We start from the raw sequence: 27,071 nt of genomic DNA, 5'->3' as shown, positions 1-27,071 counted from the left end.
TAAGAGTTCTTCAATTTATTCTCATCTAATTTTTTGAATTCAAATAAAAATTAAACATGATTTCATATTTGAAAATGTATTTAAATTGATTTTCAATTAAAGATATACTTTTAAATTCAAAATGGTTGATACAAATAGAATTTTAGTTAAATGTGTAATCATGACATCAACATTTACACCAAATATTTTTTCCATATATATCAATTATAGTTTCATTCATTAAATTTAAATTTTATAAAAATTTCAATAATATATTTTTAGGGGGAAAGGGGTAGGTCCAAAATAGATATAAAATAATTTGTTTAATTTTTTAAAATAAATAATAAAATGACACTTAAATTATTTATAATAATACTTACATCTATATTTAATAGTTGTTGTCATATTAATAAAACTAATACTAAATAATATATCATATTATAACATAATTTATCATTTAAGAATTAAAATTAATAACAAAATACTTTATTAAAAATTGTATAAAAATATTGAAGCCCTAAAAAAATTAGAGGCCTAAGGCCATTGCCTCAGAGGCCTGGCCCTCTGTATAGTGTTTGAGTTATTTTGGTTTACATAATTTTAATTACTTGATTTTTATTTTATTTTTAATAATTTAATTTTAGATCTATTTATTAACTAAATTTACATTTAACATTTCATAAAAATGCTGATATGCATGAGATATGACTGTAGAGTGCTGCATTAGGCTCTAATAATAATACAAAAAAAGAAAGTGCTGCATTAGGCATGTTGATAGTGGTATGGAAAATAGAGTTTTAATACAATGTATTGACATGGATTCCAATTTTTAATTACTCAGTTCTGATCTCCTGTTTTTCAAATTATGCTATTTTGATCATCATATATATTAACTTAACATCCAACATAAGTATAGACAAGTAATAATTCATTTAATATAAGAATGACAAAAATATTAACCACTATTCATTTAGTTCATTTAGAGTGCAAACATGAAAACCTTTTTATCCTAAGTTATAATTATTTTCACACTTAACATTATTGTAAAATTTTAAGTGTTCTTTAAATAAGTTAAATAAAAAATATTTCAATTGAATAATTAAATAAGGAACACATTATTATTGTTTTGAATCACAGCGATACTATCATTGTCAATCCTGTCATGTACAGGAATTACTTTAATAATTTGGTCGTTTAATCTCATTTATTCTAGTTTTATTACAAAAATCTAAAATAGTCTGTTATTTGAAATATATGTATATCATTATTGCAAATAATATATTAAGTGTAAAAAAAATTATAAGTTAAGTAGTATTAAAATCATTTGCTATTAATTATAAATTATTATCAATAAAAACAAGACTTATTTGTGTTTGTACTTTAAAGTTAAAGTAAAAACAACTATTAATTTATATTGAAAATCTACGTCAATAATGTCTAATGTGTACACAAACTACAAACTAGGATTATACGGGAACTTTGATACACTGCGATAGAACACAAAGAGAATAATAGGTAGACAAGATTTAAATTACAAAACAATTTTTATCTTGTGCATTAATTAATGCACAAATGATCTAAAATTTACTTTAATATCATTTCAAATATTAAAAAGGATAATAATAGTAACAGTGAAAATAATAATAAATATAACCATGATAATAATATCAATGACCATAATGATGGTACGATGATAATAATAATAATATAAAAAAAAGTATTTTTATTTTTTGAATACTTTGTATTACAAGATAAGAATTGCTGATTTTTTGATTAAAATGTGAGCTTTTGTTCTCTGGATTACCTTTTTATAAGTGCTGTCCATTACCATGTTAATTTTTTTTTAAGCAAACCAAAAGGATGTTATATCTCTAGTTTAAATACTTGTGGCTTTGGGGGGTCAGTAACAGTAAATTAAAATTGCCGTTTGAAACGGCCGTAACGATCCTTCCTAGTAAACTCAATAATTGCCACTAGTTTTGCGAAGAATATATTTTAATTTAATATGTGGTCCTTAGCATTAGTTAAAGTTATCAGTCTGTATTATCAGTTCCAACAGAGGCGTTGTGGCTTCTTCTAAATACAGAAAATAAGAAGGGGAATGAAGAGAAACATGAATTAAGCACAAAAGACGTGGATAACTTGATATTATTTTATTACATACATGCATAGATAGCCTGCTCTCAAATAAGTCGGCAGGAACAAAGATAGAGAGATTCAACGATCTTCAAATTTCACATTTGCCAGAAATATATAACAGAAAAGAGGGGTATGGGATATGAGTTAAGTTTTGATCACATTCAACTACACTATCCCAAACCGTTACTCTTAAGACTTTGAACTTCACTTGTACTCTAGGATCATGTTGTTCTCAGGAGCTAATCCAACACAAGCCCTCAGGATGTTTTCCAGCATAGCTCGCTGCTTTGACAACGCATTCACCACTGGTGTACCCGGTGGAACCTGTAATTTAATAATTGTATTTCAGAAATTTAATTAAAGGGGGAAATGAGAGAATTAATTCATTGAACAATTATGAATCGGTAGTATTAGACTTACCAGAGGGGCCTTGGTCAGGTAACTAAGGATGGTCGCAACTGGGTGGAATGAGTGGAATTTTCCCTGTTGAAGCCATAAACTCATTTGAGTCTTTAAAAAACTAAAAATAAGAGATAGAGCTTGGAATGAATGATTAAGCAACATATATATGACAAACCTCATTTTCAGCTTTAAACTCGATTCGAGTGCTGAGCTCAGCAAGAAGGACCAAGTCCAAGATAATAGGAGCAGCTAACAGTGAATCCTCACATGTGTTGTGCAACACAATTGTGTTCTTTCCACCCATGAATATCTCAGAAGTGTACTCATCCATGGCCCTCTTGCTGTCCCCTACATAAGGCACGTACTGCAAAAACAATAAACCAAAGTGTCAAAAAAATAACCAATTGAATTTGAAAGAGGGAGTAGTGACTAAAAATAAAAAAATAAAAAAAATTACCTTAATGACAACCACATGGTCTGGATGTTCACCGGGCTCATAGAGGATGGCGTTGCTGTTGACCATATCGTCAACAACATTGCTCTTGGAGATTTCCTTAGAGCGGAAGGTTTGAGGGGCTGAGAGATTCATGCCATCATTGTTGCCCAGATGGTTGTAACTCACTATAGATGTTGGCTGTCACTCATCACCCAGACAATTAAAACATCATCAATGTACTTCTCCCCAACACGTTCTTCAATTTTATTTTAATTAAAGTTTAAGCATACAAAAAATCTTAACAAATGATAGTCTGTCCTTATTATTAACCAATAAAATTGTAGTAGCACACGTGATATGAAAAAAAAAAAAAAAAACAACAACAACAACAAAAGTTGTACCTTGATGCCGGCCCCCACAAGGAAATCCACTAACACAGATTTCATTTTGGTCTGACCACTCTTAAAGTCATCTCCTCCAATCAAACTGTTCCTCTTGATGGCCAGATCAATCAGCCCTGACGAAAACACAAAGCAAAATTCACCAATTTATTTATTTTGCATAAATAAAATTTAATAACCCACATAATAATAATAATCAATAATGAACCTGGGACAAAGGTGTTCTGAGGGCTTCCATTGATGAAAGGAACATTTTCCATAACACAAGCAATGGCATACAAGGTGGAAGGGGAAATCTCAGCCTCGTTCCTGTCCAAGGAAGCAAAGAGGTTTTCCATGGTGTCGTTTAGTCCCACAACTAGGTTGCTGTACCTCTCTGTGTTGGCTGTCCACAGGACAACCACCTTGTCAACCTTAGTGCTTTCCTTAAACTCCCTAAATTTAATTTCATAACACACATATATAGGGTATGAGCGAGTTTCAAACTGAGTAATAGTATATAAATAGATTATGATTAGACCTACTTAATGTCTTTGATGATTTGTTGAACTTGTTCTTTCTTTGTGCCCTTGATCACGTTGTTGGCACGGTCTCCTTGGTTGGCAGCAATGAAATCGGGGTCATAGATTCCGGGGAGTGGAACCATAGATTCCATGTAAGGCCTCAACTGTTTCTGCAGGTCGATATCAAACACCTTGGCCCTGGCCATGGCATCTGCCAGGTTCAAGTTACTGATATCCCATCCCCCAAACACAACATCATCAGGGTTTACCTGCATAAATTAATTAAGACTCGTGTTTATGGCATGGTTCAAAAAGTAAGTATAATTAATTTAATAGTAATTATATGTTTTCAACATGTCACTCATGTCCCACTTTGTGTCAATCCCACATATTAGATGTGGGACTCACTCACCTCACCGGCCATATGTTTTAAATCAGAGAAGTCTCATCCACGTAATGCTACAACTTTTTTTTTTAACAGGATCCATTTAACGTTAGAACTACCAAGCAATATTCTTCATTTGTAATCATAACTTCTATCATAATCATAACATGGTTATTTTAACATTTAATCTATTCAATTCAGAATATTTGTATATTATCTTTATTGTGTTTTTGCTAATAAACGTAAGAATTAATTTTTATAAAGTCAAATAAATTTAAGAGTTAATTTATATTGTAAACAAAGTAGAAATTATTCTGAATACAATTTTTAAATAATTAATATAAAATTCAATAATTTTTCATATATGGTAGCATAAAAAACATTTATATCAACACCAAAAAAAAACATTTACAATATTGATATTTAAATTAAATTATAATTTAATTATTAAATGAAGTTAATATTAGATAATTTTATGTTTTTTAAATATTAAATACACTGCTCAATTCTAAATTTAATTATTATATGAATTTAATATTAAATATTTTATGTTTTGAAATATTAAATACACTTTATGTAGTACTGATTTTATTAAAAATATTTAATACTGGTATCAACTTTATTTAATAATCATTTAACTATTAAATGAAATTAATATAGTGTTAAATATTTTTATGTCTGAGATATTAAATACGCTTTATGTAATACTTGTTTTATTAAAAATATTTAGTACTAGTATTAACTTCATTGAATAATTATTAATCAAACATAAATATTTTTATGTTTTCAAATATTAAATACACTTTTTAAAATTATTAGAAATTAAATAAATCAGTAATATTTATCTCCACTTATCATTTTTGTTTTTGTCCTCCGTGACCCACATCTTTGTGGGCCTTGTTCACTTTTTCCTTTTGTAAGAACCATTTCTCTGACAATTAAACTCACGGGACAAAGGAAAATAAACATTATTTTATTAAAAGAAAAAAGATTATGGGGCCGGATAAAAAAAGGAGATTCAAATATGATGCATCAGTGTCCATGCTTCTATTTTTCAATCAAACAATAATAATTTAATAAAAAATTAGTAATACTATTTTTAGATCAAAATTTAAGTGCAATATCATAAATTATCTTTAAAATTTTATTTCAATAATTTATTCCAATTTTAATGTTTATTCTTAAAAATAAATAGTATATGTACTAATAGTATAAACTTTGTTATACTATTATTCTATCACCTCAAACTATTGTTTATGATAAATTTGTAAAATTTTAACATTATTGTCTTAAAATTTATTAAAAAAATACAATTTTTTTATTCAGAAAATAATTTGATGATTGACAATGTATAAACTTTTATACTGACACTACGTGTCTATTAAATTCTTTTACTAATATGTAAGTTGTCCAAATAAAATTCAAATTTCAGTTTAGTCATATTTTTGACTAATTATCATTTTTTGAATTAGAATTATTGAATTAAAAGTACAGAAAAAGATAAAACAAAAAGACAAGACTAATATTCATTCCCCAAAGAGATGGTAGTATACCATTGGAAGCAGGCTCTTGAATGGGGCATATATTTCCTCCCCTTGGAAAGACCCAACTCTAATAGCTGATGCCTGGGTCAGCGACCCAAAGTAATTGGCTTGTTGAATCTTGTCCTTTGTTGCCCATGAAATACCCCTGAGAAGTGAGAATCACAACATACATGATCACCCTTAAATTTTAAAGCCATTACTAGCCACAAATAATAATAATAAATTAAAACGTTAATATTGGTTAGGAAGATGAAACTAACTCTCGGTTAGCAATAACACCACCGGTGAGGGTTGAGCCATTGTTTCCACCCCACCCCACAAGCATTACCCTAGCAAGACAACAAAGAAACCATATCAACAACAAAGCAATAAATTAAAAGATGGAAAAAAATTCAAATAATTAAGGGTAATTAAGGGGAGGAGGACATGAGAACGTACTAACCCTAGTTTAGGGACATGGGTGTTGGTTTTAAATTCATATTTGACAGTTTTGGGCTTGACAACCCACTGATAAGTGCCATTCTTGTTCTCGTGAACAAGTTCAGTGGTTTCATAGTTGTACACGGACTGAATCTCAGTCTCTGTGTACTTCACGTTAGGACTCTCAACCTTGAAACTCTCGATGAACATTTTTCTTGCTTCGAGAGAAAATGAAACAAGTACTTAATTCGGAAAGGCCTAAAGAAAAAGCAAAGGCTCTTTTAAGAGAAGAAGAAGAAAGAGTGGTTGTGTGCAGTTTCACGTAGCGAAGCAGCCTCAATATATAGACGAACCGCCAATGTATGCTACTTGACGTGGCACAAAACGAGTGGCTGTGAGTCATACAATAATTGTTAAAAATTAAGTGCTCTCAATCAAGTAACGTTAATATTCTCGCACGAAAAGAAAAGATTAAGTTATAATATTCTTTTCTAAAATTTAACTGCATTTACTGTGTTGATTTTTCTTTTTTTTTTACGTTGTCACGAGATATGTGTATTATCAAAATTATTTTTTTACAATAATTGTTAAAAATTATTTTTTTACAGTTATAATAATTAAAAAGCAATTTTATTTTCATAACTCACACCTTTATAAAGATCTTACTAAAACTCGATACTTAATGTCGGTGTGAGTTATTAAAGTAAAAATTTGATTTAGATTTATACACAAGTTTTGTCTTTTTATTAAATTTTAAAATATTTTATAAAATAAATAACATATTATATTATTAATGTTTTACAATTTTAATAAGATTTTACATGTTGCGATATTATTTCTACTCACCATTACCATATATAAAGTAATGATTAAGAAATTAAAAATATAAAATGTTTATTAAATATACAATATTTAATGTTGTTAATGAGGGGCGGAGGCAAGTTGTGATCTGAGAATGTCATGGTCACCCCTATAATTTGTAATCTCCTTTGAAATTTTTGTATAAACAAGTATATTATGGAACCCCTGAAAAAAAAATTGGTCCTGGCCTCCCTTAATCCAAATGCTGCCTCCACCACTTAATATTTTTTTTAAAGACGCCACTTAATATTTATACATTGTAATTTCTTACAAATTTAACCTACTTTTTTAGGTTGAGGGGCATTCAATTAATGGGTTCATTTGGCTTATCTAATTTAAAGTTTAAACCCTCCAAAAAAATGAGTTTGTAATGGGATGTGGTGAGTCGGCCACCAAACTAGCAATATTTTTTCAAAAACAATAAGCTTCTCCAAAAATACTTTTATAGGAGAAAAATAAGAAGAAAAAATAAATTTCTTCATAAGTTAAAATGAATTTTTCATTAATTAATCATTAGTAAATTTATAAATGTTTTTTCATCTTTTAAGATATGAAATTTCTTTACAGATTAGTTAATAATTAGTTAGTGAAGAACTTATTTTAACTTAGAGAAATACATCTCATTTTTTAAATTTTATTCTCAAATAATTCATTATTTATGTTTTTTTTGTTTAGATCATAAGTGAGATAGAAAGTTAAAAAGGGATACAAAGATAAAAAAAAGTATGAAAATAAAAGAGAAATATAATAAAAAAAGATGTAATATTTGAAGGGATAAAAAAATCTCTATTTACAGGGATGAGTGAAAGTGAGAGTTAATTTTTTTATATAAATTGTAAGGAAAATATTTAATGAAAATAAAAATAACCAAAAAAAAAACTTTGTGCACTATTATTTTTTTTTTATTCATAGAATTATTTTGTTTTAGTCTTTATGTTACCAAAAAGTTGTTGAATTTTTTTGACAAATTAAAGCAACAATAAAAATGAAAAGATATACCTTCTCTACCCCTCATTTTGTACCAACTGGGGAGAGGGATTGTATAGAAAGAAAAATTCATCTCATTTTCAAAAAAAAATCCAAAATAAAATACTTAAAAATGGAATTTGCCATATTATTTCTCTTTTTTATCATTGTGTTCCTTCCTGTTTACTCTAATACAAACAAGGGATTAATGAATGTATTTGTATAAATTGTTTAATTAAATACTTATTTGATAAATTTTTATCATGAGTTGAGAACTTATATACTTTAACTAACACATGGAAAGAAGATATTTTTTTTATAGAACGTTAAATTTGATTTTTACGTTCTTTTATCTTAGATCGAAAAACAAATTCACCATAACTCTATATTTGTTAGGTGAGTTTAATATAGATAAATAACTTGACTTAGGATCTAACCTTAAAATATAGCTATTTACTTAAGAGAGTAAAGTGAGTAATTTTAATCATAAAGAATGTTAGAAACACATTATTTTTAACATATTATTTTTGTTGGATAAAATTTTTTGAAAATTAAAAAATTATAAAAATAGGAGAGAGATTCATTAAATTAAATAAGACATGAAACTCATAAAATTTTGTAATTTTTAATAAATTTTAAACAAAAATCAATACATAAATTTAGGAGATATATCCATTAAATATAAGACATGAGATTCATTAATTTTTGTGATTTTTAATAAATTTAAATCATAAATTAATATTAATTTCTTTTCCTTTTTATTGTATTTTATATATATAATACAATAAAAATGAAAATTCTAATTAAATAAAACAAAAATAATTTATATTTTCTTAAAGAACAAAATGTTTGTTATGCTTAATATCTTTAATTTGATCTATATTTGTAATCACTTCGTTCTTTATTTAAATAGTTTTTTCTCGACAAAATTACCCCAAGTCTACACTTTCTTGAATCCAATTGTGTATAAGTGTATGTTATTGTGTTCTCAAAAGATTATGTTTGGAGCATTTATCTTTTGATCATTAGTAAGAAAATCAACTAATAGTATTACATACACATACATAACAATATTGATAAGAAAATAAAGTGTGTAAAATATTTTATTGAAAAAATAAAGATTTTTTTTTATAAAAGTTATTATGAAACTGCCAAAATTATTGCTTTAGAATAAAAATAAATTAAGCAACGCATTAAATAATTTTAAATATTTTTTACTTTCTGAAAAGAGTAAATATATTTCTAAATTTGTTTAATTATTTATCTTTAAGATTGATTGATAATTTGTTGTTTCACTTAAGAAAAATATCAAACGATAAGAATAATTTTAAATAATATTTTGAAGAAATAAATAATTTTAAATTTGAAAGTGATACTTGTTATAAAAATTATGATAATAAGTAACTTAACTACATTCATTAAAATATTAGAAATTAAAAATATATAGCATTTAGATGCTTTAAGCTGGTCCATTTATTCTCTTAAATAACAGTTACTTATGCAAAAAGAGTGTTTTTAGATTTTAATACTCATTTTAAATTTCATTAATCATAGAATTAATATAACAAACTAACTTTAATTTTATGTTTCTAAAACACTTATTAACAAGGCCCTCTGTTTTAATAACTTGCCATTAAGTCAGATTTCAAATAATAAAAAATGCACACAAACAGATACGGCAATAAGTCTTTCTATTAAAAAGGAAGTCCATGCCTAGACAAAACTTAAAAGTTACTTATATATGTACGTAATTGGTAATAAATTATTTCAAAAGATGTAATTATTATTTGAAATTAGAATAAAATATTGTGGTTGTTTATAATAATCGAGTGTAAAAATATTTAGAAGAAATATGACATCATACCAAGTTATTTCATTTATAATAGTTATAAATTAAATAAATATTTTATTTGTTTTTATTTATAAGATTCAAATTAATTAAAGATAATATTAACTCAGAATGAAAATTACACCGACTTTATTTTTTTATCCTAAGTTGAAAAACTAAAACAACTTTTGACAAATGAAAATCGTCGAAAAAAGCATTGAGCTTAACTATTAAAACTACACTACACTTGACTCGGATAAATCATATTAGAAGTAAAGAATGAACTTAAGGAAACAAGCATCTAGCCATGTGGTCTCTCACGTGGCATTTAACAAATCTAACAACATTTCTTACCAATAATGTTTATATCTATAACTATTATAAATATGGAATAATTTTATTTGGTGTTATTTTTCTTCTAAATATTTTTGTCTACAACTATTATAAATTCCTATAATATTTTATTCTAATTTCAAACAAAAGTTATATCTTTCAAAATAAGTTACACCCAATTACATACATATTTCATACATATATAGGCAACTTTTAAGTTGAGGCATGTCTTTTTTCACTAGTCAATAACTATTAATAATGAAAATTATCTCATTTGATATTTCTTATTTATCCTTTATCTATAACAATATATAAAAACAATATTCCCTTTTTGTTCCTAAACTAATCACAAAACTATACCTATTTTTCTTATTTTGCAACCGCTCATGTAACCAACTATCACTTTTCTTAATTAGGATTAAGAAAAATTGTTCACATACAATTTAACTACTATTTAAATTTCACTCATCATGAACTATATTTCCTTATTTCTTTGATTGTGACAACACGCACCGATCGTCATGAACATCTTCAACAAGAAATGCACCAAAGGTTCTCCTTCTTCTCCTTCCCAATCATCGCTTTCCCTTTCACCTAATTATAATAATTCAAACAGTGTTACGTTTGGGTTGTGTTCATTCTTTCCAATCATTTGAATTTTCATGTTTTGGTTTGATAATCAAAAGTGCTTGTTATTATTTGGTGCAGAGGCTCTTCGTGAGAGTAAACTTGAAATGAATAGAAAATTTGTTTTTTCATAATTTTTAATGTTGCATGAACCAAATTTGTTTATCTTTTTGAATGGTTAACGCATGCAATTTTGTTTGTCATGGTTCCATGTAATTTCAGGTATATCATCTTATCACATTCAATCTTTTTATTTTAACTTTTAATTTATTGTCACTTTCTTCTTAATTTATACTCGGATTCTTTGTTTAGCCTTTGGATGTGAATTTTTTTTACATGACATGATACAATTGCTTTTAATTTTTTGTGTATCCATTTAAATTTTTCTAATATATTATGTGCATTTCAGGTTTATCACAACTCCATAACTTTCAAAAAAGTACTTGATTAACAATCAAATTCAAAGAAATTGATTAGATTTTAATGTAACTTTGATTTTTAAGAATTTTATTTATTTTTTATCTTATTTCTCTCTCAATCTTACCTTTTTCTTCTCTTATTTTTTATTTCTATATTATATTACTCTCTCAATCTTATTCTTGCAGTCAATCCACCCCAAATTCCCATATAATGACACAACTAAATTGCATACAAAATTCATTTTAAATATATTGTTAACCTTCTATTTATCTTTTTATATTCTTTATTAATTTCTCTTCTTTGCATTAATTTTAAAAAAATCTTTTTTTAACCTGTGATATAAAGTATGGACAATTTAAATACTCAATAATCAAGAGAACAAACAAATAAAAAAACATGGAAGAAAAATAGAAGGCGAAGAATAATCATGAAATAAAGATAAATAAATTATCTAAAAGACAAACAAGTTGTCGAACAAGCATAAAACAACACAATTAACATGAATTTTATATTTTTGTTATTCTTAGGTACTTAGGTATCCATTTCAGGTGTATTGTATGTATTAATGATTTTAATAGTATGTAATTTTCTTTTTAAAATAACACTCCATGTTTTTTTCTTTAATTCAAATAATGAATTTTTATACAATTGTTAAATGATAATTTGATTGATTTACGTTTAAATTTTAAAAAATAGTTAATTGTAATTTTAGTGGGTAGAATTTTGTTGCATCTTCATAATTTGATCTTTAATTATTTATTGAAAGTTTAAAATAGTTGTATCACTGGAATGAAAATAATAGATGGAAAGCAAAATAAAATGAAACAACACAAAAGTAATTCATAATTTCACAATTTTATTTATTTTTTAAAAATAATAAAAATCCTTTTTTTTTCTCAATAGATAAAAGATGATTCAACCACTTAACAATAACATCACTCTGCCCCATTTTCTTCTTCATCATCCCCTCTTCTAAAATCACCAATCACCATCAAAACTGATTCTTGATTTTGTTACACCCCTAACACATTTTTCTTAAATTAATAACTTACAATTCATTCTTCTCTCTCCATTTGTTATCAGATTAACTATCAAAACTAAAACTGATTTTAAGTTTACATAATTAAAATTAATGTGACTATATATCAATAATTTATCAATGCAACTAAATTAAAAGTGAATCATAAATACACTGTTCACATTAAACTAAAATAGAAAAACCTTAGATCAATTAGACATATAGTCAGATTTATGTTTCAAATCAACAAAGTGACATTAAAACCAAATTCACTAATTCGCAGGCTTGCTTTTTTATACTTTTATTATTTTCTTAAAAAAATAAAAATAGAATTTCATAAAAAAAAAAACAAGTGTAATGTTTTTTAAATTATTCATGTATTATGCATTCAACACAATGAATTTGAAAAGAATAGCATATATTACATTAGCCATTAGCGTGTGTCTGAATGAGAAATTTTAAATTTTTAGGAAATTTGAAATGTCAGAGATTTAAAATGCTCCTATGTAAAATTCTTTAATTTTTACATGAATTTCAAATTCTTCTTCCTTTTCTGTTGATTAAAATGTCATATATTCAATTTTAAATCTAAACATAAAATTTAAAATGATAAATATTCAACATCTCGTTTAAAATAAATTACCCTTTTAAATACTCTATCCAAACATAAGAGTTTAAAGTATACATGCAACACAAAATAAAATAACAAAAAAGTGGTTCATAATTTTTCACGAGTTTATTTTTAAAAAAATAAGAAGAACACAAACCGGATATACCGTTAATTTGACCAACCCCAAATAAGTTGCTCATGCATAATAAATGGTCGTTCACACAATTAAAAAACTCATTTTGATTTTATATGTAAAATTGGTAATTTTAAAACTCAAACAGATTTACTGATAAAAATAGTAAAACTAATTTTAAATGTGTTAACCTATACCAAGTACTTGTTCATTTTAAATAAAACCCTGAAATGAAAACTAATTTTAAAAATAAGATAAAAATATATTTTTAATATTTCTTAAAAAAAGATTCACTTAAATAACAAAAGCATAGGAAATTAGAGACAACGAATTTTAAAAATATTGAAAAAAATGAAAAAAAAAATTATATTCAACAATAGAAAATAAAGGCAAAAAAACAATATATTTTTTAAACAATTTTAAAAATTATTTTATTCAATATTAAAATTTTAAAATCAAAATTTAAACGAAAAATAATTTTTATATTTTTTTAAACAAAAAATAATTACAAAATAGAATGTTACCGTGTATGTTTGCATCCAAGGCACTGACACATTATTATAATGTGGAAAAGCTAAAGTGAATTATAAATATGTATAAAATTTCATAAGATTTAAAAAATGCCATAGCAAAATAAAACTAGAAACACATGAGTGTGATAACATCTATCTTTAATGGTCATTTAAATGAGTCAAAGAAAAGGAATAAAGTTTTCATTTGTTGGGGGAGAAAGTTGAAATTTGGGTGGTTGTTTTGGAGAAGAATTCATTTTTTTAAGGTGAATTTTTGTTTAGAGATTAAATTTTGAATGTGTTTTGAGATAACGAAAGTCTTTTATTTGGAGGGGAATTTTTGTTGAAGAATTAAAAATTTTTAAGTTGATATTTTCAGATATTTTTTAAAAAATAATGGGAGTTTTATTTGGGATGATAATTTCGGGAGAAGAATTTAGTGTTTTAGGTGATTTTTTGTTTGGATATTTAAATAATTTAAAAAATAATGGAGTTTAATAGGATATTTTTTCAAGTAAAAGGAAAGAAATTCAAATAACATTAAAAAAACTAAACGATGAAGTTTGCGTATTATTGGAAATTAAATTATTCTATCTAAAAAATAAAATACAAAAAAAATCTTGAACTATTTTATCTATAATTTTTTTTAAAATTGAATAAATTTAATTAAAGTAATTAAATTCTCCTATGTTTAAATTCCATAACATTTGAAATTATTTATCCAAATATTACTTGCATGATAGAAGTGCAAATTGTGTTAGAGATTAAATTAATTTTACTAAAGAAATGAGGAAAAAACATATTGATTTATCAACTTTCAATTTGTGAGTGTCAACTAATGCCACTGAAAATTTTTCATCAACAATTTTGCTTGAAGAAGGTGAAAAATATTTATTACTAATAAAAAAAGTAGAACTAAGATAACCAACTTTAGCTTAATCAATTTATATATAATACTAGAATAACTTAATATTTTGTAACTTTTTTATATATAATTCAATTTATTTATATTACGGTAACATATCAATGTATAATACGATACATTAAAGAAAAAAATTAACTTTAATACAAAAAGACACAATAACAAAATAAAAATATATACACAAATACAAAAAGACACAATAGCAAAATAAAAATAAAAAAAAACACCTAATAATACCAATGATTCCGCTGACATATATAATGACATCAAGTACACACATCTCCACTCATTTTGACTTTCTAAACCATTTTATCATAGAACATTGCAATAGTACGTGTCCTCGGAATCTTGCACACTGACCAACACATAACAAATTTAATTTACTAAATTAAATTTTACTAAATTAAATAAAAAGTTAAATTTTACTCAAAATATCAGTAAAAGTGTGTTTAGATGACACTATGAAAAAGTAAAAATAATTATTTATTATTTTAACTTCACCATAAAAATTTAATTGATTATTTGTAACAATCAATTAATCTAACTCAAATACATTATAATCCTAGGTTAGAAAATAAAGGAGAAAAGAATTGAAATTTAAATTAGAAGAAAAGAAAATTTGTAATTTCTGTTTCTTAAGTTAATTTTTATTCAGATTTTCCTTAGAGATTTTTTTTAACCAAACAAAGAAAAAGACATCGTTATATATATCTTTTTCCCTTCAGTTTTTTTTTTTTCTCATTTACTCCTTCCAAAGGAAGCTTATGCGTATTGTAGTTAAAGTTTTTTATTTATTTACCAGGGCAAAAACAAACAATGAAAATACTAAATGTACATGTAGTTGGTGTGACCTGTTAAAAAAGATATAACTAAAATTGAAAATAAAAATAAAATTGAAATGATGTAACTGAAATTAAATTTTTCTAATAAAAATATTCATTAGAAAAGTGGACACCAAATAAGATTAATAGTTATGGTTAACTTAGTATTAAAAATGTGATAAACTTACATAGTGGTCTACGGGCAAACAAGCAAAAAATAATTTTCTTTTTTATAAAAAAATTATTATATGAAAATAAAATTTAAATTAATATTCCAAAATAGGTAAGACAAAGGGTAATTTATGACTTTTAAATTTTTTTTTTCATTAAAATTAGGGGTGGGAATAGGTCAGGTCGGCCTACAGATACCTACGACCTGGCCTACAAAAAGTCTGACCTGAACTGGTCTATTTAATTAAAAGGTTAGAATCAGACTTTTTTAAAAGCCTATTAAATTAAATAGACCAGGCTTAGACTAATTAAAAAGTCTTATAAGTCTGATAGGCCGGCTTATATATATATATATATATATATATATATATATATATATATATAATTTTTTGGGTAGCAATATATAATATTATTTTTTGGATACAATTTTTTTTAAACTATCAGAATTTTGATTACACGTTACTACTCCATAACTCCTATTCCTATAATCAAGCACTTTAATTACAATTTAGGTGGTGTGAGTCACGTGCACTTTTATATTCCTTATTATGTTGGGTGACTTCTTTTTTTTAACTTTCCTATTACGTTCCTACTCCATAAAATATTAAATATTTATTGTGATGAAGGCTTTTAAAAAGGCTATCAGGCCAGGCCTCTAAAAAAGTCAGACCGAACTAAAATAAAAGTCTTTGATAGGCTATAAATCAGACTCAGGCCTCAAAGATATTCATTGTAGGCTAGGCTGAGACCTTTCAAAGCCTAGTCTGTCTTGACCTATTCCCACCCCTAATTGAAATTAGTAAAAAATTTTATGACTTCAATTTTTTAATTTTTTAAATACAACTTTAAAGTGGTAAGAATTTTTTTTCACACTACTTTAAAATTGTAATAGATTTTTCTTCATTGAAGTCGTAAATTATTTTACGACTTCAAATTTTTTTTTGCACGTAAGGTCTTTTTAAAAATTGTAAATACTTTTTTATTTTAATTATTTAATGAATTAATATGTTTTTTTAGTTTTAATTAATATTTTCTATATTTTATATTATTTTATTTAATATATTTTTTATATTTTTTCTTATGTTAAGGATTATTATTTATTTTATAAATTAAAAAAATAATATAGAAGACTTAAATTTAAATAAAAATATTAAAATGTATTTTGTTTGACAAAAATATTAAAATATTTTTTTACTAATATTAACTTATAATTTATCAGATAATATTAATTTTTATTTTTTTATATTTGAGATTTAAGATATTACAAATACACGACTTGGGCAATGAAGAGTGGAATCTACTATCAAACTGAGTGAATGATGGTGTGATTGTAAAAAATTTCAAACAATTCGAATTCATTGTTTACATGCAATGGTAACATGTGTTTCTTGTAATTTAAATTGTGATAACTTTGTTGACCTTGTATATAAGTTGAAAAACATTTACAAAGTTTATTAGTATCAAATTTTATCAGTATCAGTTTCATTCCCTTTATAGTGAAGATAAGTGACCTCCATATTTGAGTTCTATTGCATGTTTGATCATTTGAAGCCATAAGAAATGTCAACTATCCATTCTATACATAATGAGATATACAAACCAATTCTAAATATACCTACGAAATGCTCATTGTGTAGAACCAAAAAACATAATCGTAATAACGGTCTATATAAATAAGATGACAGCTAATATTATTTTTACTTTTTAATTTTATGTTTCTATTTAAGTTGTATTGTTCAATTTATATTAATGTATTATGTTTTTTTTTATTTTAACAACTAGTTCTATTACTAAATTATGTCTTGTTGTTAATATCAAATAGTTTATAAAATAACGTTAATTAATACTACTCTGTGAAATTATTAATTTACTTAGTGATAATTATAAAAATTAATTAAAATAATATTATTTGATAAATTATAAGTCAATATTAATAACAAAATATTTTAATATTTTTATTTAAATTTAACTTTTTTATATTATTTTTTAATCTACAAAAGAAATAATAATTCTTAACATTAGTAAAAAAAATATTAAATAAAACAATATCAAAAAATATAGAAAATATTAAATAAAACTAAAAAAACATACATTAATTCATTAAATAATTAAAATAAAAAATTATTTGTGATTTTTAATAAAATACCTTACATGCAAAAAAAAAAATAGTCATAAAATAAACTATGACTTCAATGGAAAAAAAATTCATCACGACTTTAAAGTTGTGTTTAAAAAAAAAAAATTAAATTTATATTTTTTCTTACAATTTCAATAAAAAAAATCATAAAACAATATAGGAGTTTCAATCTGGATTGGTTGATTATCCAACAACTTAACTCTTCCAAAATATTAATTTAAATTGTACTCATTTGATAAAAAAATAGCTCTTTATATTGGTTTGGGCGTGGTCCTACATGGAAAGGGGGAAGGAAACGGCTATTTCCCCGAAAGAGAGGCATGAAAGAAAACAAGGAACAGTTGAGAAAGTGTGAGAAAGTGGAGGTCCTACCAGCCATTTTTCCAAAAGTGTCACCCTACAAGTTCCTTTCATGCAGTCCCACTCACGCCCATATTAACTTTGAACCACGTGTCCCTAGGACTCTTGTCAGGCCGTGACCCACCAACAATTTGCGAGCGTGTCCACACGCCAACTCTACTGGAGCGTGGACTAGAGTAGTCCAAAATATATGTTACTGAGTCCACTCAGTGTTTTGTCTTCGTCTAATTAACCTTCAAGACTCTTCCTTTCACGGTTGGGCCCACATACTCTCGGCGACAAAACCAACGCATACTTGGCCACTCCATTCTCCTGCCACGCGTACACACTTTTCTTTTCCATGAATTCCTTTTCATTTCATTTCAAGAATTATTTCCTACACTGTTCTAGAAAAATGTAATTATTTATAATCATATCAAATCCAGCATAAAATTAAAAATTATCACAAAATTAAAATAAAAATTAAAATAAAAATTAAAGGTTATTGATTTGATTTTTCTTTTTTTCCATATCACACATTTCCATTTGATTCACGATTTGACAAGCCAAAGTCAAACCAAATCATATTATGTAAAATATTTATATTTTATAGAGTTCATAATCATATATGACATCTAACTTGTAAATGAAACAACAACACTTACATTAGGTATATTGAGTAAATCTAATAGGCTCAATCTTAGAGTCTCTCTCACTCTCTCCTCTTTCATAGGGAACGCTTAACCTAAAATCATGAATTGAAATCTCTCTCGTGAAAGTGAAACGCTTAGAGTCTCCTATCTATATAACGGTGCTACTCGAATCTTCGACTGTGTTTGTGCCATTTCAACTTTGCGGTCTCTCTGAGTCTCCATTGGTATAGTTTTTGGTTTCTACATCTATGAGTCATATCAATGTGTTCCTCTTTGTTTCTATTTATAGTTTCCAGACTCTCTTCTCTCGTGAAAGTTGAACTTTATCTTTTGTATTGTGAATCCGCTCTCCTTGTGACAGAGCAACTTAGTCATCTCTATATGTCATAAAATTCTTTAAACTCCTTTGCATTAGTTTATTTTCATTTTCCTCAAAAAAATTCTACACAAATGTTGAGAATATCCTAGTTTATTTATTATTTAAATTAATTGTGATTTGTATCTTATCATTAGAATTGTCTTGTAATTATTAAGAAGATTATTTCATTACTTAGGAAGCTGATTGCAGCGAGGAAGTTTTTTCAGATGTTTTATATTGCTTGCAGCTTAGTGCTTTCATTTTAAAATTTCCTTTGGAATCCACCTTAGCATGGGTGGCTTTTACTTGCATACATAGTGTTTTCTTGTTGGGTCATTTTTTTAATACTTACTATTACAATTTTCAAACCGTAAAAACTAAATTAAATCAAATGGTAAAAGATTAAAATGCTACAAAAAATGTAAAAAAAAAACACAAATACATGACCCATGAATACACCAAACAAGCAAAAAAGATATGTTTTCCTCCCCCGCATGCATGTAGTCTTTTGTTTGGTGGTTAAAGGATCATGTAATCTTTTGTTTGGTGGTTAAATGGTCATGTATTTATGGGTGTATGTGTGTTTATATATATATATATATATATATATATATAATTTTTTTTTGTATTTATCATAATTTATTTACAAATAAAAGTGAATCTAATGAGGAATTGAAAAATCTAATATCACATTTTGTTTGTTGCTTGAAAGACTATTTTTTTTTATGCAATTTCATCATGTTTGCAGTTTTTTTTTAGTTTAAACATTGGCTTAGTTTCATAATTTTTATGTAAATGGATCTAATGAAATAAGTTTTATATTTTAAATAAATCAAATATGAATAATATTTATCAATATTTCATAAATAAATAAATATTTTAAAAGACAAATAACAAAAAAATAGTAAAAAAACAAAAATTTATTTCAGCCAAAAATTTAATAATGTATTTTAAATTATTTTGATTAAGAAAATAATAAAAATAAATTATTTTTCATCTATTTAATTAAATAATGAAATATGAATAATATACTCATCTGTCCCAAAATAATTTTCATAGGTTATTTTATATATACAAAAAATAATAAATAAATAAAATAGAATAATAATTTTAAAAAATAAATCTTACATCATCATTAATTAATTTATTTCTAAATTTTGAAGTTAATCATTAATATATAAGTAAAAAAAAATTAATGCTATATTAAAAAGTAAAATGAAAATTATTTTAAAATAAATTTGATTATAGTGAGACAAAAGGGAACAATATTTTTCACCCTCAATAAAATAAAGAAATCCGAGAACAAAACGGTGTCGTACTAACTCCCACGAACCCTGGCTCATTTATTCTGTTTTGGGGCCAATCTGGAATCTCACATCTCATTCACTAGCAGTTTCTTGTCTTCTCTCCATTGTCAGTATCTTTCTCTCGTGCATTGCTTTTCTTGTTATTAGTAGTGACATGCTCCAAATAAATAATGCTTTGAATTCGATCATCTTTCTTCCTGCAGGACCATGTCTGCTACTTTCAAATACCAACCTACGGGACTTCACGGTTGGGGCGCGCCGAGATCTTCTTCTAGAAATCTCGCAAGGTTCTTCTCAATGCGATTCGCGTGTAACTCTCGCCACCATAAAATATTGCATGCTTCCGTTTCTCACCCTTCATCACTCTCCATTTCTCACGACTCATCTAGTAAGCATTTCTTTTTCTAGACTAACTAATTTAACTAACTTTGCTTTAGCTACAGCTAATAATAATATGTGATTCTTGTTATACAAAATTGTAAACTATGTGTTTTGATCACTGAATAAACTTGAGTGTTTGTTTTTTTAGCCGAGACTGAGAGTACTTTGATATTGATTCGTCATGGGGAGTCTTTGTGGAATGAGAAGAACTTGTTCACGGGATGTTGCGATGTGCCTTTGACCAAGAGAGGTGTAGAGGAAGCTATTGAAGCTGGTAAGAGGATTAGCTATATACCGGTTGATATGATCTTTACGTCCGCACTGATTCGAGCACAGATGACGGCTATGCTTGCAATGACTCAGCACCACCAGGAGAAGGTAGTCATGCCACTTATAATTCAGTTTGCTAGTTACTTGATTGAAAAAAGTTTTCTGCATGTACTGGTGGCTTTAGTCATTTGGTGCTTCTATTTGTATTTTGTTCATTTTTCCTCTATTTGAAGTAATTTGGGGGGCGGGGGGGACAAACTTGTTTTCTTTGACCTAAATAGTTGGTATAGGTTTAATCAATATATTCAATAATTTTTTAAACAACCATTGCTTGTGGCCTACTTGTAGGGAAACCATTATCTGTACTACAGATTAGAGGTCTCTAATCTTTAAAAATACTTATTTTCCAGAACTATTTAGAATGTATGCTGCTCTCCATTAAAAAAGCCAATAAATATTGGTGTTTTGCATACCTGTCAAATGTTTTTAGAACCTGGAGTTTTTAACAAAATCTTTACTCTATAGGTTCCTATTATCATCCATAATGAGAGTGAACGGGCAACAGCTTGGACTCAAGTTTACAGTGAAAAAACCACCAAGCAATCTATTCCAGTTATTACAGCTTGGCAGTTGAATGAACGAATGTATGTAGCTATTAATCTCTCTGTTTCTTGTTCATAGGATATGTTCTATGAATTTTAGAAGGATACAATTATCCTTGTTTATTCTATTTCTTCAGGTATGGGGAGTTACAGGGTCTTAATAAGCAGGAGACTGCAGAAAGATACGGGAAGGAGAAGGTGCATGAATGGCGTCGGAGTTTTGACATTCCTCCTCCCAAGGGCGAGAGCCTGGAAATGTGTTCACAGAGAGCTGTTGCATATTTTAAGGATTTTGTAAGTGTGTTAATTTTCTTATTCCTTAACGTCAGTTTTATATTGGATTTTGTATGACATTGTTATCTTGCTGGGGATTGAAACATTTGGAATTCTATGGGAGTTGATACTTAAAAGCATGTGTTTTAGATTGAACCTCAACTAAAATCAGGAAAGCACGTGATGGTTGCTGCTCATGGAAACTCATTGAGGTCTATTATAATGTATCTTGACAGATTAACTTCTCAAGAGGTAGCATCCTGCAGTTCTTACGAGTGCAACCATCTCATTTGTGTAATTTTTTCTTTTGGTAGTAAATAACGCAAGACTGGGATTGAACTTTACTTCTCTGTCGACAAACAGGTCACTAGTTTAGAGTTATCAACTGGGATACCATTGCTTTACATATATAAAGACGGAAAGTTTAACAGTAGAGGAAGTCCTGTGGGGCCTACAGAAGCTGGTGTTTATGCATACACTCAGGTATAATCCCTTTACATGGTATTTATGGGTGTTATTGGTGAGCTGAAATAAAAACTGAATGCTTCTCAAATTAATGAAGGAGCAATGCTATGTGAAGGTTGGGGATATTTAGGAAACATGAAATGACTACCTGCCTCTATGCTTGTGATTGGGTCACGTGGCTTAGTTTCTTTTTTTGCAGTTTTTGGTCTTTTTTTTCTTTTTCGCATTGGCTAATCATCACCTGTATTTATGATCTGCAAAATGGCTCAAATTTTGTAGTTTTATTCTTATTCTACTTTTTTATTTTAGTTATAGGAACCAAGTTATGTGCTAAAGCAAAACATCTGCCAATGAACTTATAGCTTACTTGTCATTGGCCAACCTTTAAGATTTGGATGTTATATGATGAGATCAGAGGTTCAATCCTCCACCAGGTCTCATCTCCCTTCACTACTTATGTGCTTGCTCTGAGTGTTATACACATATGGAAATCTTACCAAGACTTGTAAGTCTTGATTAACTCCATTTTATTGTTGTTTTTTGTTTGAGAACTGGGATTCATCTCCCCATATATATATATATATATATATATATATATATATATATATATATATATATATATATATAATTAAAATAAGTATTTTTCAATTCAAGTAAAAAATCAATGTCACAACAAATAGTGATGGCTCTAGACAACATGTATGGAGGGCTAAAAGTAACAAATTTAATATGCATAATTGTATTAATGGGTTACATGACTACATATTTCTTTCTACTATATAAATATCCACACTCCACATATAAAATTGAAAACAAAAAGATCTGATGCTCCCCCTTCAATCCATTCCTTATGGTGGTTTTCAAAAGGAAGCTTGAAACTTTGCATCTTAAGAATGCAAAATTTTAATTAAATGATTTGATGTTCACACATGGAAAACAATAATATTTTCCATCACCACGGAGCAACTAGATTAGCTTGTGGGTGGTTGTTCTAGCTCAACTAGGGTCTCGAGTTTGAGTCCCTAGGAATGCTGCTGATTTAAAAACTAACGAAGAGTTTTGTTGTTCATAGTAATCCTAACTAGCTCAACCTAAATTAGTTAGTGCCAATTGTAGGAATGCAATGTACTACAGTTCCTCTTAAATTTGCTGCTGTAAGTTCTGTTTGTGTTAAATTTAGATTATTTCCTATAGCCTAATAGAAAACCATATAATCCATTTCCTTTGGGGTTCAGTGAGTTTTTTTTGGTTTGGGTTCTTGTCCAAGTAACAGCTTATAATTATACTTTGCTTTTTAGTTCAGAGGATATAAGGAAGATAGTATTATCTTTTTCTGGATTTGTTGTCTTCTTATTTGATAGGATTCAGATTGTGTCTTTATTTTGTTGAACCTATCTCATAATATCCATGTTGCATGCTGCCATTTGTGTCTACAGAATTTAGCTATTTACAGACAACAGTTGGATGAAACGTCTAATTGTTATTGATCTTGCATTTCAAGGATCAAAATGGTATGCTACAATACTTCGCTATGATTTATATATTTTATATTTGCATTAGTCAATATATGGAATCCTTCTATAAGCTTGATTGATAAATTTTTATCTGCAGGCATAATTCTCGATATTCATTCTTGGTGGATGACTCTCAGGATACTCATGCTAAACGTCAATTTGAAAATTATTGGAAGGAATTGACCAATCCATGATAGTTTTAAATCTGCAAACTGGATGGCGAGAGCGAGACGTAAAAGCCCTGAAAATTTTATGTACTGTAGCTACCCGAGTAGTCCCAAAACAATTTTGGTTAGAGAGAATGAAAAACAGGATTAGTAAATGGCAATGTTAGTCTAGAACTTGTTTGTGCCTGAATGGAAGTGAACTTATAGCTATAGCTGCCATTTTTGGAACTTATATAGGGAATTGAATTTACGGTAAATGAATGAAAACAATGAATTGAAGTATTTTGCGGACCCTTGGAGCATTTTCAATGACAAATTTGCTTCAAAGATCTAAGTCACCTTTTGTAGTTTCCATGTGTCACATTAGTTTTTAAGAATTTTACTAACTTTTTACTTAAATAATGATCTCATTGAGAACTTCAGTTGGGTCCAACATGTTATATCACATGTTTCTAATTTTATATTTATATATTTTTGCTTTAAAATGATAATTCATTTGTTTTTTGCATTTAATTAATAAATATACCGGAAAATATGTATTCTTGAAGAATAATTAGTTTCTCAGAAAAATAAAAATATATGAAAATAAAAAATACATTACATTAATGTTGGGTTCATAATAAATTAAAAATTAACAAAAATACATAATAATAAATTAGAAAAGAAAAAATACATAACAATAATATTTAAAATAAATTTTAATTAGCATTTTCTTCATGTAACGTGTCAAAATGTGTTTAACCAAATTTGCTTGAAATTGTAGATAAATTTTCTTTTGACTTATGTGTGTTCTCCTTTAGATATTTTTCTAGATCATAATAATGACATTAATTAGTGGAATGATTGATATGTCATTGTCTAAATGATCATAAGAATGTTTAAAATTATCATCATATATATCATTCATATTCAACAATTATATTATGCAATATGATGCGTGTATGCATTATATCTTCATTATATTCACTTGCCAATCACGTGTTCACCTATGTATAATTGCAAATTGAGATTGGAATACTCTAAAAGCTCACATCAACATCATTCCTAGCGGATTCTTGTTGTTGGGTGAATAACAGTCTCTTCTCTCCTAGTAATATTGGGATCGTCTTCACAAATGTAGTTCACTCATGATATATATTTCATTTACTAGATGGTACCCCATATTATATTGATTTCCATTCACTGTGTATTGCACCATTGAAGCTACATCATCAAACAAATCATATCGATTTAAGATGTTAATGTCATAATTTGCACCAACAACACCAAAATATACATGTCAAATCTACATGTCTTGTGTAGCAATGACTTCCAGCATAATCGTGGGTTTTCCATGATCACCTTGAGTATATTGAACTTTCCAAACTACAAGATAATTTTTTCATTCTCATTTCATGCAATCAACTCAATTCAACATACTTAAAAAATCATGCGTCTTCCTTATCTGTAGTAGGTTTTGAACGTTATTGTTATTAGGTCTTTTTAAGTACTCAATTCCAAATATATTTTGTTCACACTACTTACAAATCTCTCTAAGCATTCTATTCCAATAGTTTCATTAATTTGAACATAATCAATAATCATCTACACTTTCAGTAAGCGATCCGTATCCTAACTGATTTTGAAAATTTTGACCGGCACAAGATTGATATTTTGCATACAATAATTCAAGAAATCATTATATTGACTTCATCCATTTTGTTGTGTAGCTCTGACCAGCAAAGCAATTGACTAGCAAACAGATTGCGTAAGTTATGAACAAATGAAGCACAATTTATAGCATTTTGTTGTTCAACGAGTGCAGCGTTAAAATTCAACTTCTGATGAATTATACATAGTAGAAAACGATATTATTCCAGCTACAAGCAATAGGAAACGGTAAAAAATAGAGCTGTCATTTGATTGCCTTTCTATTCAAAATACTGATGTTTGCTTTTGTTTTTAAAGAAAACAAAAATTCAATCTCTTCATTTTAGTTCCAATAAAAAATCTATTTATTTTTTCACTCTCACAACAATGCTCCCTTCTTAAAAAAAAAAAAAACACGCCATATTTGGATTCCCAATTCCGTCCCTTCACTCGGAGGCATTTTCTCTCTCCGTTGCTCCATAGGCTCGTTGTGGAGACTTCAGTTCAATGTTAGTCTTTTAATTTTATTTATTTATTTCACTCTCCAAAGCAATTGTTTTCTCCCTCTTTTTTTTGTTGCTGCTATGAAAAAAATTGTTATTTTTATTCTAAGAATAAGTTCATAGTGACGATCCGTTATCCACACTGGCTAGCTATCATCTATTTTTGTCAAAATGATTGTCCATTTGTTGCCTTTTAGCATTACTTGGCCAAATTATAGTTTGGAAGGAGAAAGTATTTGAAAAAGAAAACAGCAATGATGAAAAAACCGTTCTAATTAGAAACCGGCGATGAGTAAGATTTTATTTTTGAAGTTAAAGCCAGTCAAAAGTCGATAATTGGCGATAGAGAACTTATTTGAGTAGTTTTTGTTTAACTATTTTTAGTTTTAAATGTTTGTAGTCTCCATGACTATGAAATTTGTTTTTGGTTCTTTAATAATTTTTTTTTCTGTTAGTTTAAACATTCATCTAGTCATAATGGCAGTGATGTGAGTATGTGTAAAGTATTGTAACACTCTTTTTTCATGCCTACGTTTTTTTTTACATTATAACTAATCGCATAATTGAAAACGCTTTGTCTACTAAAATCTTAAAATAAGTAAATAATATTTCTAATTTTAATTGAGTAACACCAAAAAGTAGCTGAGAAAAGTTTTTTTTTTCTGAATTAACGTTCATATATAGTTGTACTCCATTGAAGATTTATTTATATTAATATGTACTAAATTGTAGCACATTTCATCTCTCGAGAAATAATAATGTAATTTTAAAATTAAAAGAAAAAGCAACGAACATTTCTAAAGAGAAGGAATATAGTTTATCCAAATTATACCAAACTATTATATATGCTCTATGTTTAATATCAACATTATTATTGAACAAATTTTAAGATGATTATTTTCATTATTATAAAAAATAATTCTTTAGAAACATATTATTTACTATATGATAAAGAATATCATTCACCATTACATTGTATTTGGTGAAACACTAGAAATTGAAAAGTTTAACCTAAAGGTGGACAGAACAGTAAAATGCTCGA

General features: G+C 27.0%; 2 protein-coding genes across 4 annotated transcripts; one reads left to right on the top strand and one right to left on the bottom strand.

Annotated features, from left to right (window-relative positions):
- Positions 1-2,097: 2,097 nt before the first annotated feature.
- On the bottom strand, positions 2,098-6,523 carry LOC114413133 (inositol-3-phosphate synthase). Its single transcript, XM_028377349.1, has 10 exons — positions 6,232-6,523; positions 6,050-6,118; positions 5,799-5,934; positions 3,882-4,129; positions 3,566-3,792; positions 3,358-3,473; positions 2,978-3,154; positions 2,696-2,884; positions 2,539-2,601; positions 2,098-2,442 (listed from the first exon to the last, which is right to left on the bottom strand). Exons 1-10 carry the CDS (start codon positions 6,417-6,419, stop codon positions 2,323-2,325), a joined length of 1,533 nt encoding a protein of 510 aa, XP_028233150.1. The 5' UTR covers positions 6,420-6,523; the 3' UTR covers positions 2,098-2,322.
- A 12,176-nt stretch (positions 6,524-18,699) lies between these two features.
- LOC114413132 (2,3-bisphosphoglycerate-dependent phosphoglycerate mutase-like) lies at positions 18,700-24,186 on the top strand. 3 transcript variants are annotated; one of them, XM_028377348.1, is made up of 9 exons: positions 18,700-18,784; positions 20,429-20,613; positions 20,755-20,984; positions 21,402-21,520; positions 21,616-21,772; positions 21,902-22,003; positions 22,115-22,234; positions 23,653-23,727; positions 23,828-24,186. In XM_028377348.1, exons 2-8 carry the CDS (start codon positions 20,433-20,435, stop codon positions 23,701-23,703), a joined length of 960 nt encoding a protein of 319 aa, XP_028233149.1. In that variant the 5' UTR covers positions 18,700-18,784; positions 20,429-20,432; the 3' UTR covers positions 23,704-23,727; positions 23,828-24,186. The 3 variants fall into 3 exon arrangements, with proteins under 3 accessions (XP_028233149.1, XP_028233147.1, XP_028233148.1); XM_028377346.1 differs by lacking the exon at positions 18,700-18,784 and adding an exon at positions 20,242-20,331; XM_028377347.1 differs by lacking the exon at positions 18,700-18,784 and having other exon boundaries at positions 20,368-20,613.
- The last annotated feature ends 2,885 nt before the right edge of the window (positions 24,187-27,071 follow it).

The sequence above is a fragment of the Glycine soja genome, chromosome 5 (assembly GCF_004193775.1).
Source record: "Glycine soja cultivar W05 chromosome 5, ASM419377v2, whole genome shotgun sequence".
Lineage (NCBI taxonomy): Eukaryota > Viridiplantae > Streptophyta > Magnoliopsida > Fabales > Fabaceae > Glycine > Glycine soja.
Note: the sequence above shows the minus strand (reverse complement) of the source record. Positions and strands in the feature narration are given on the sequence as shown.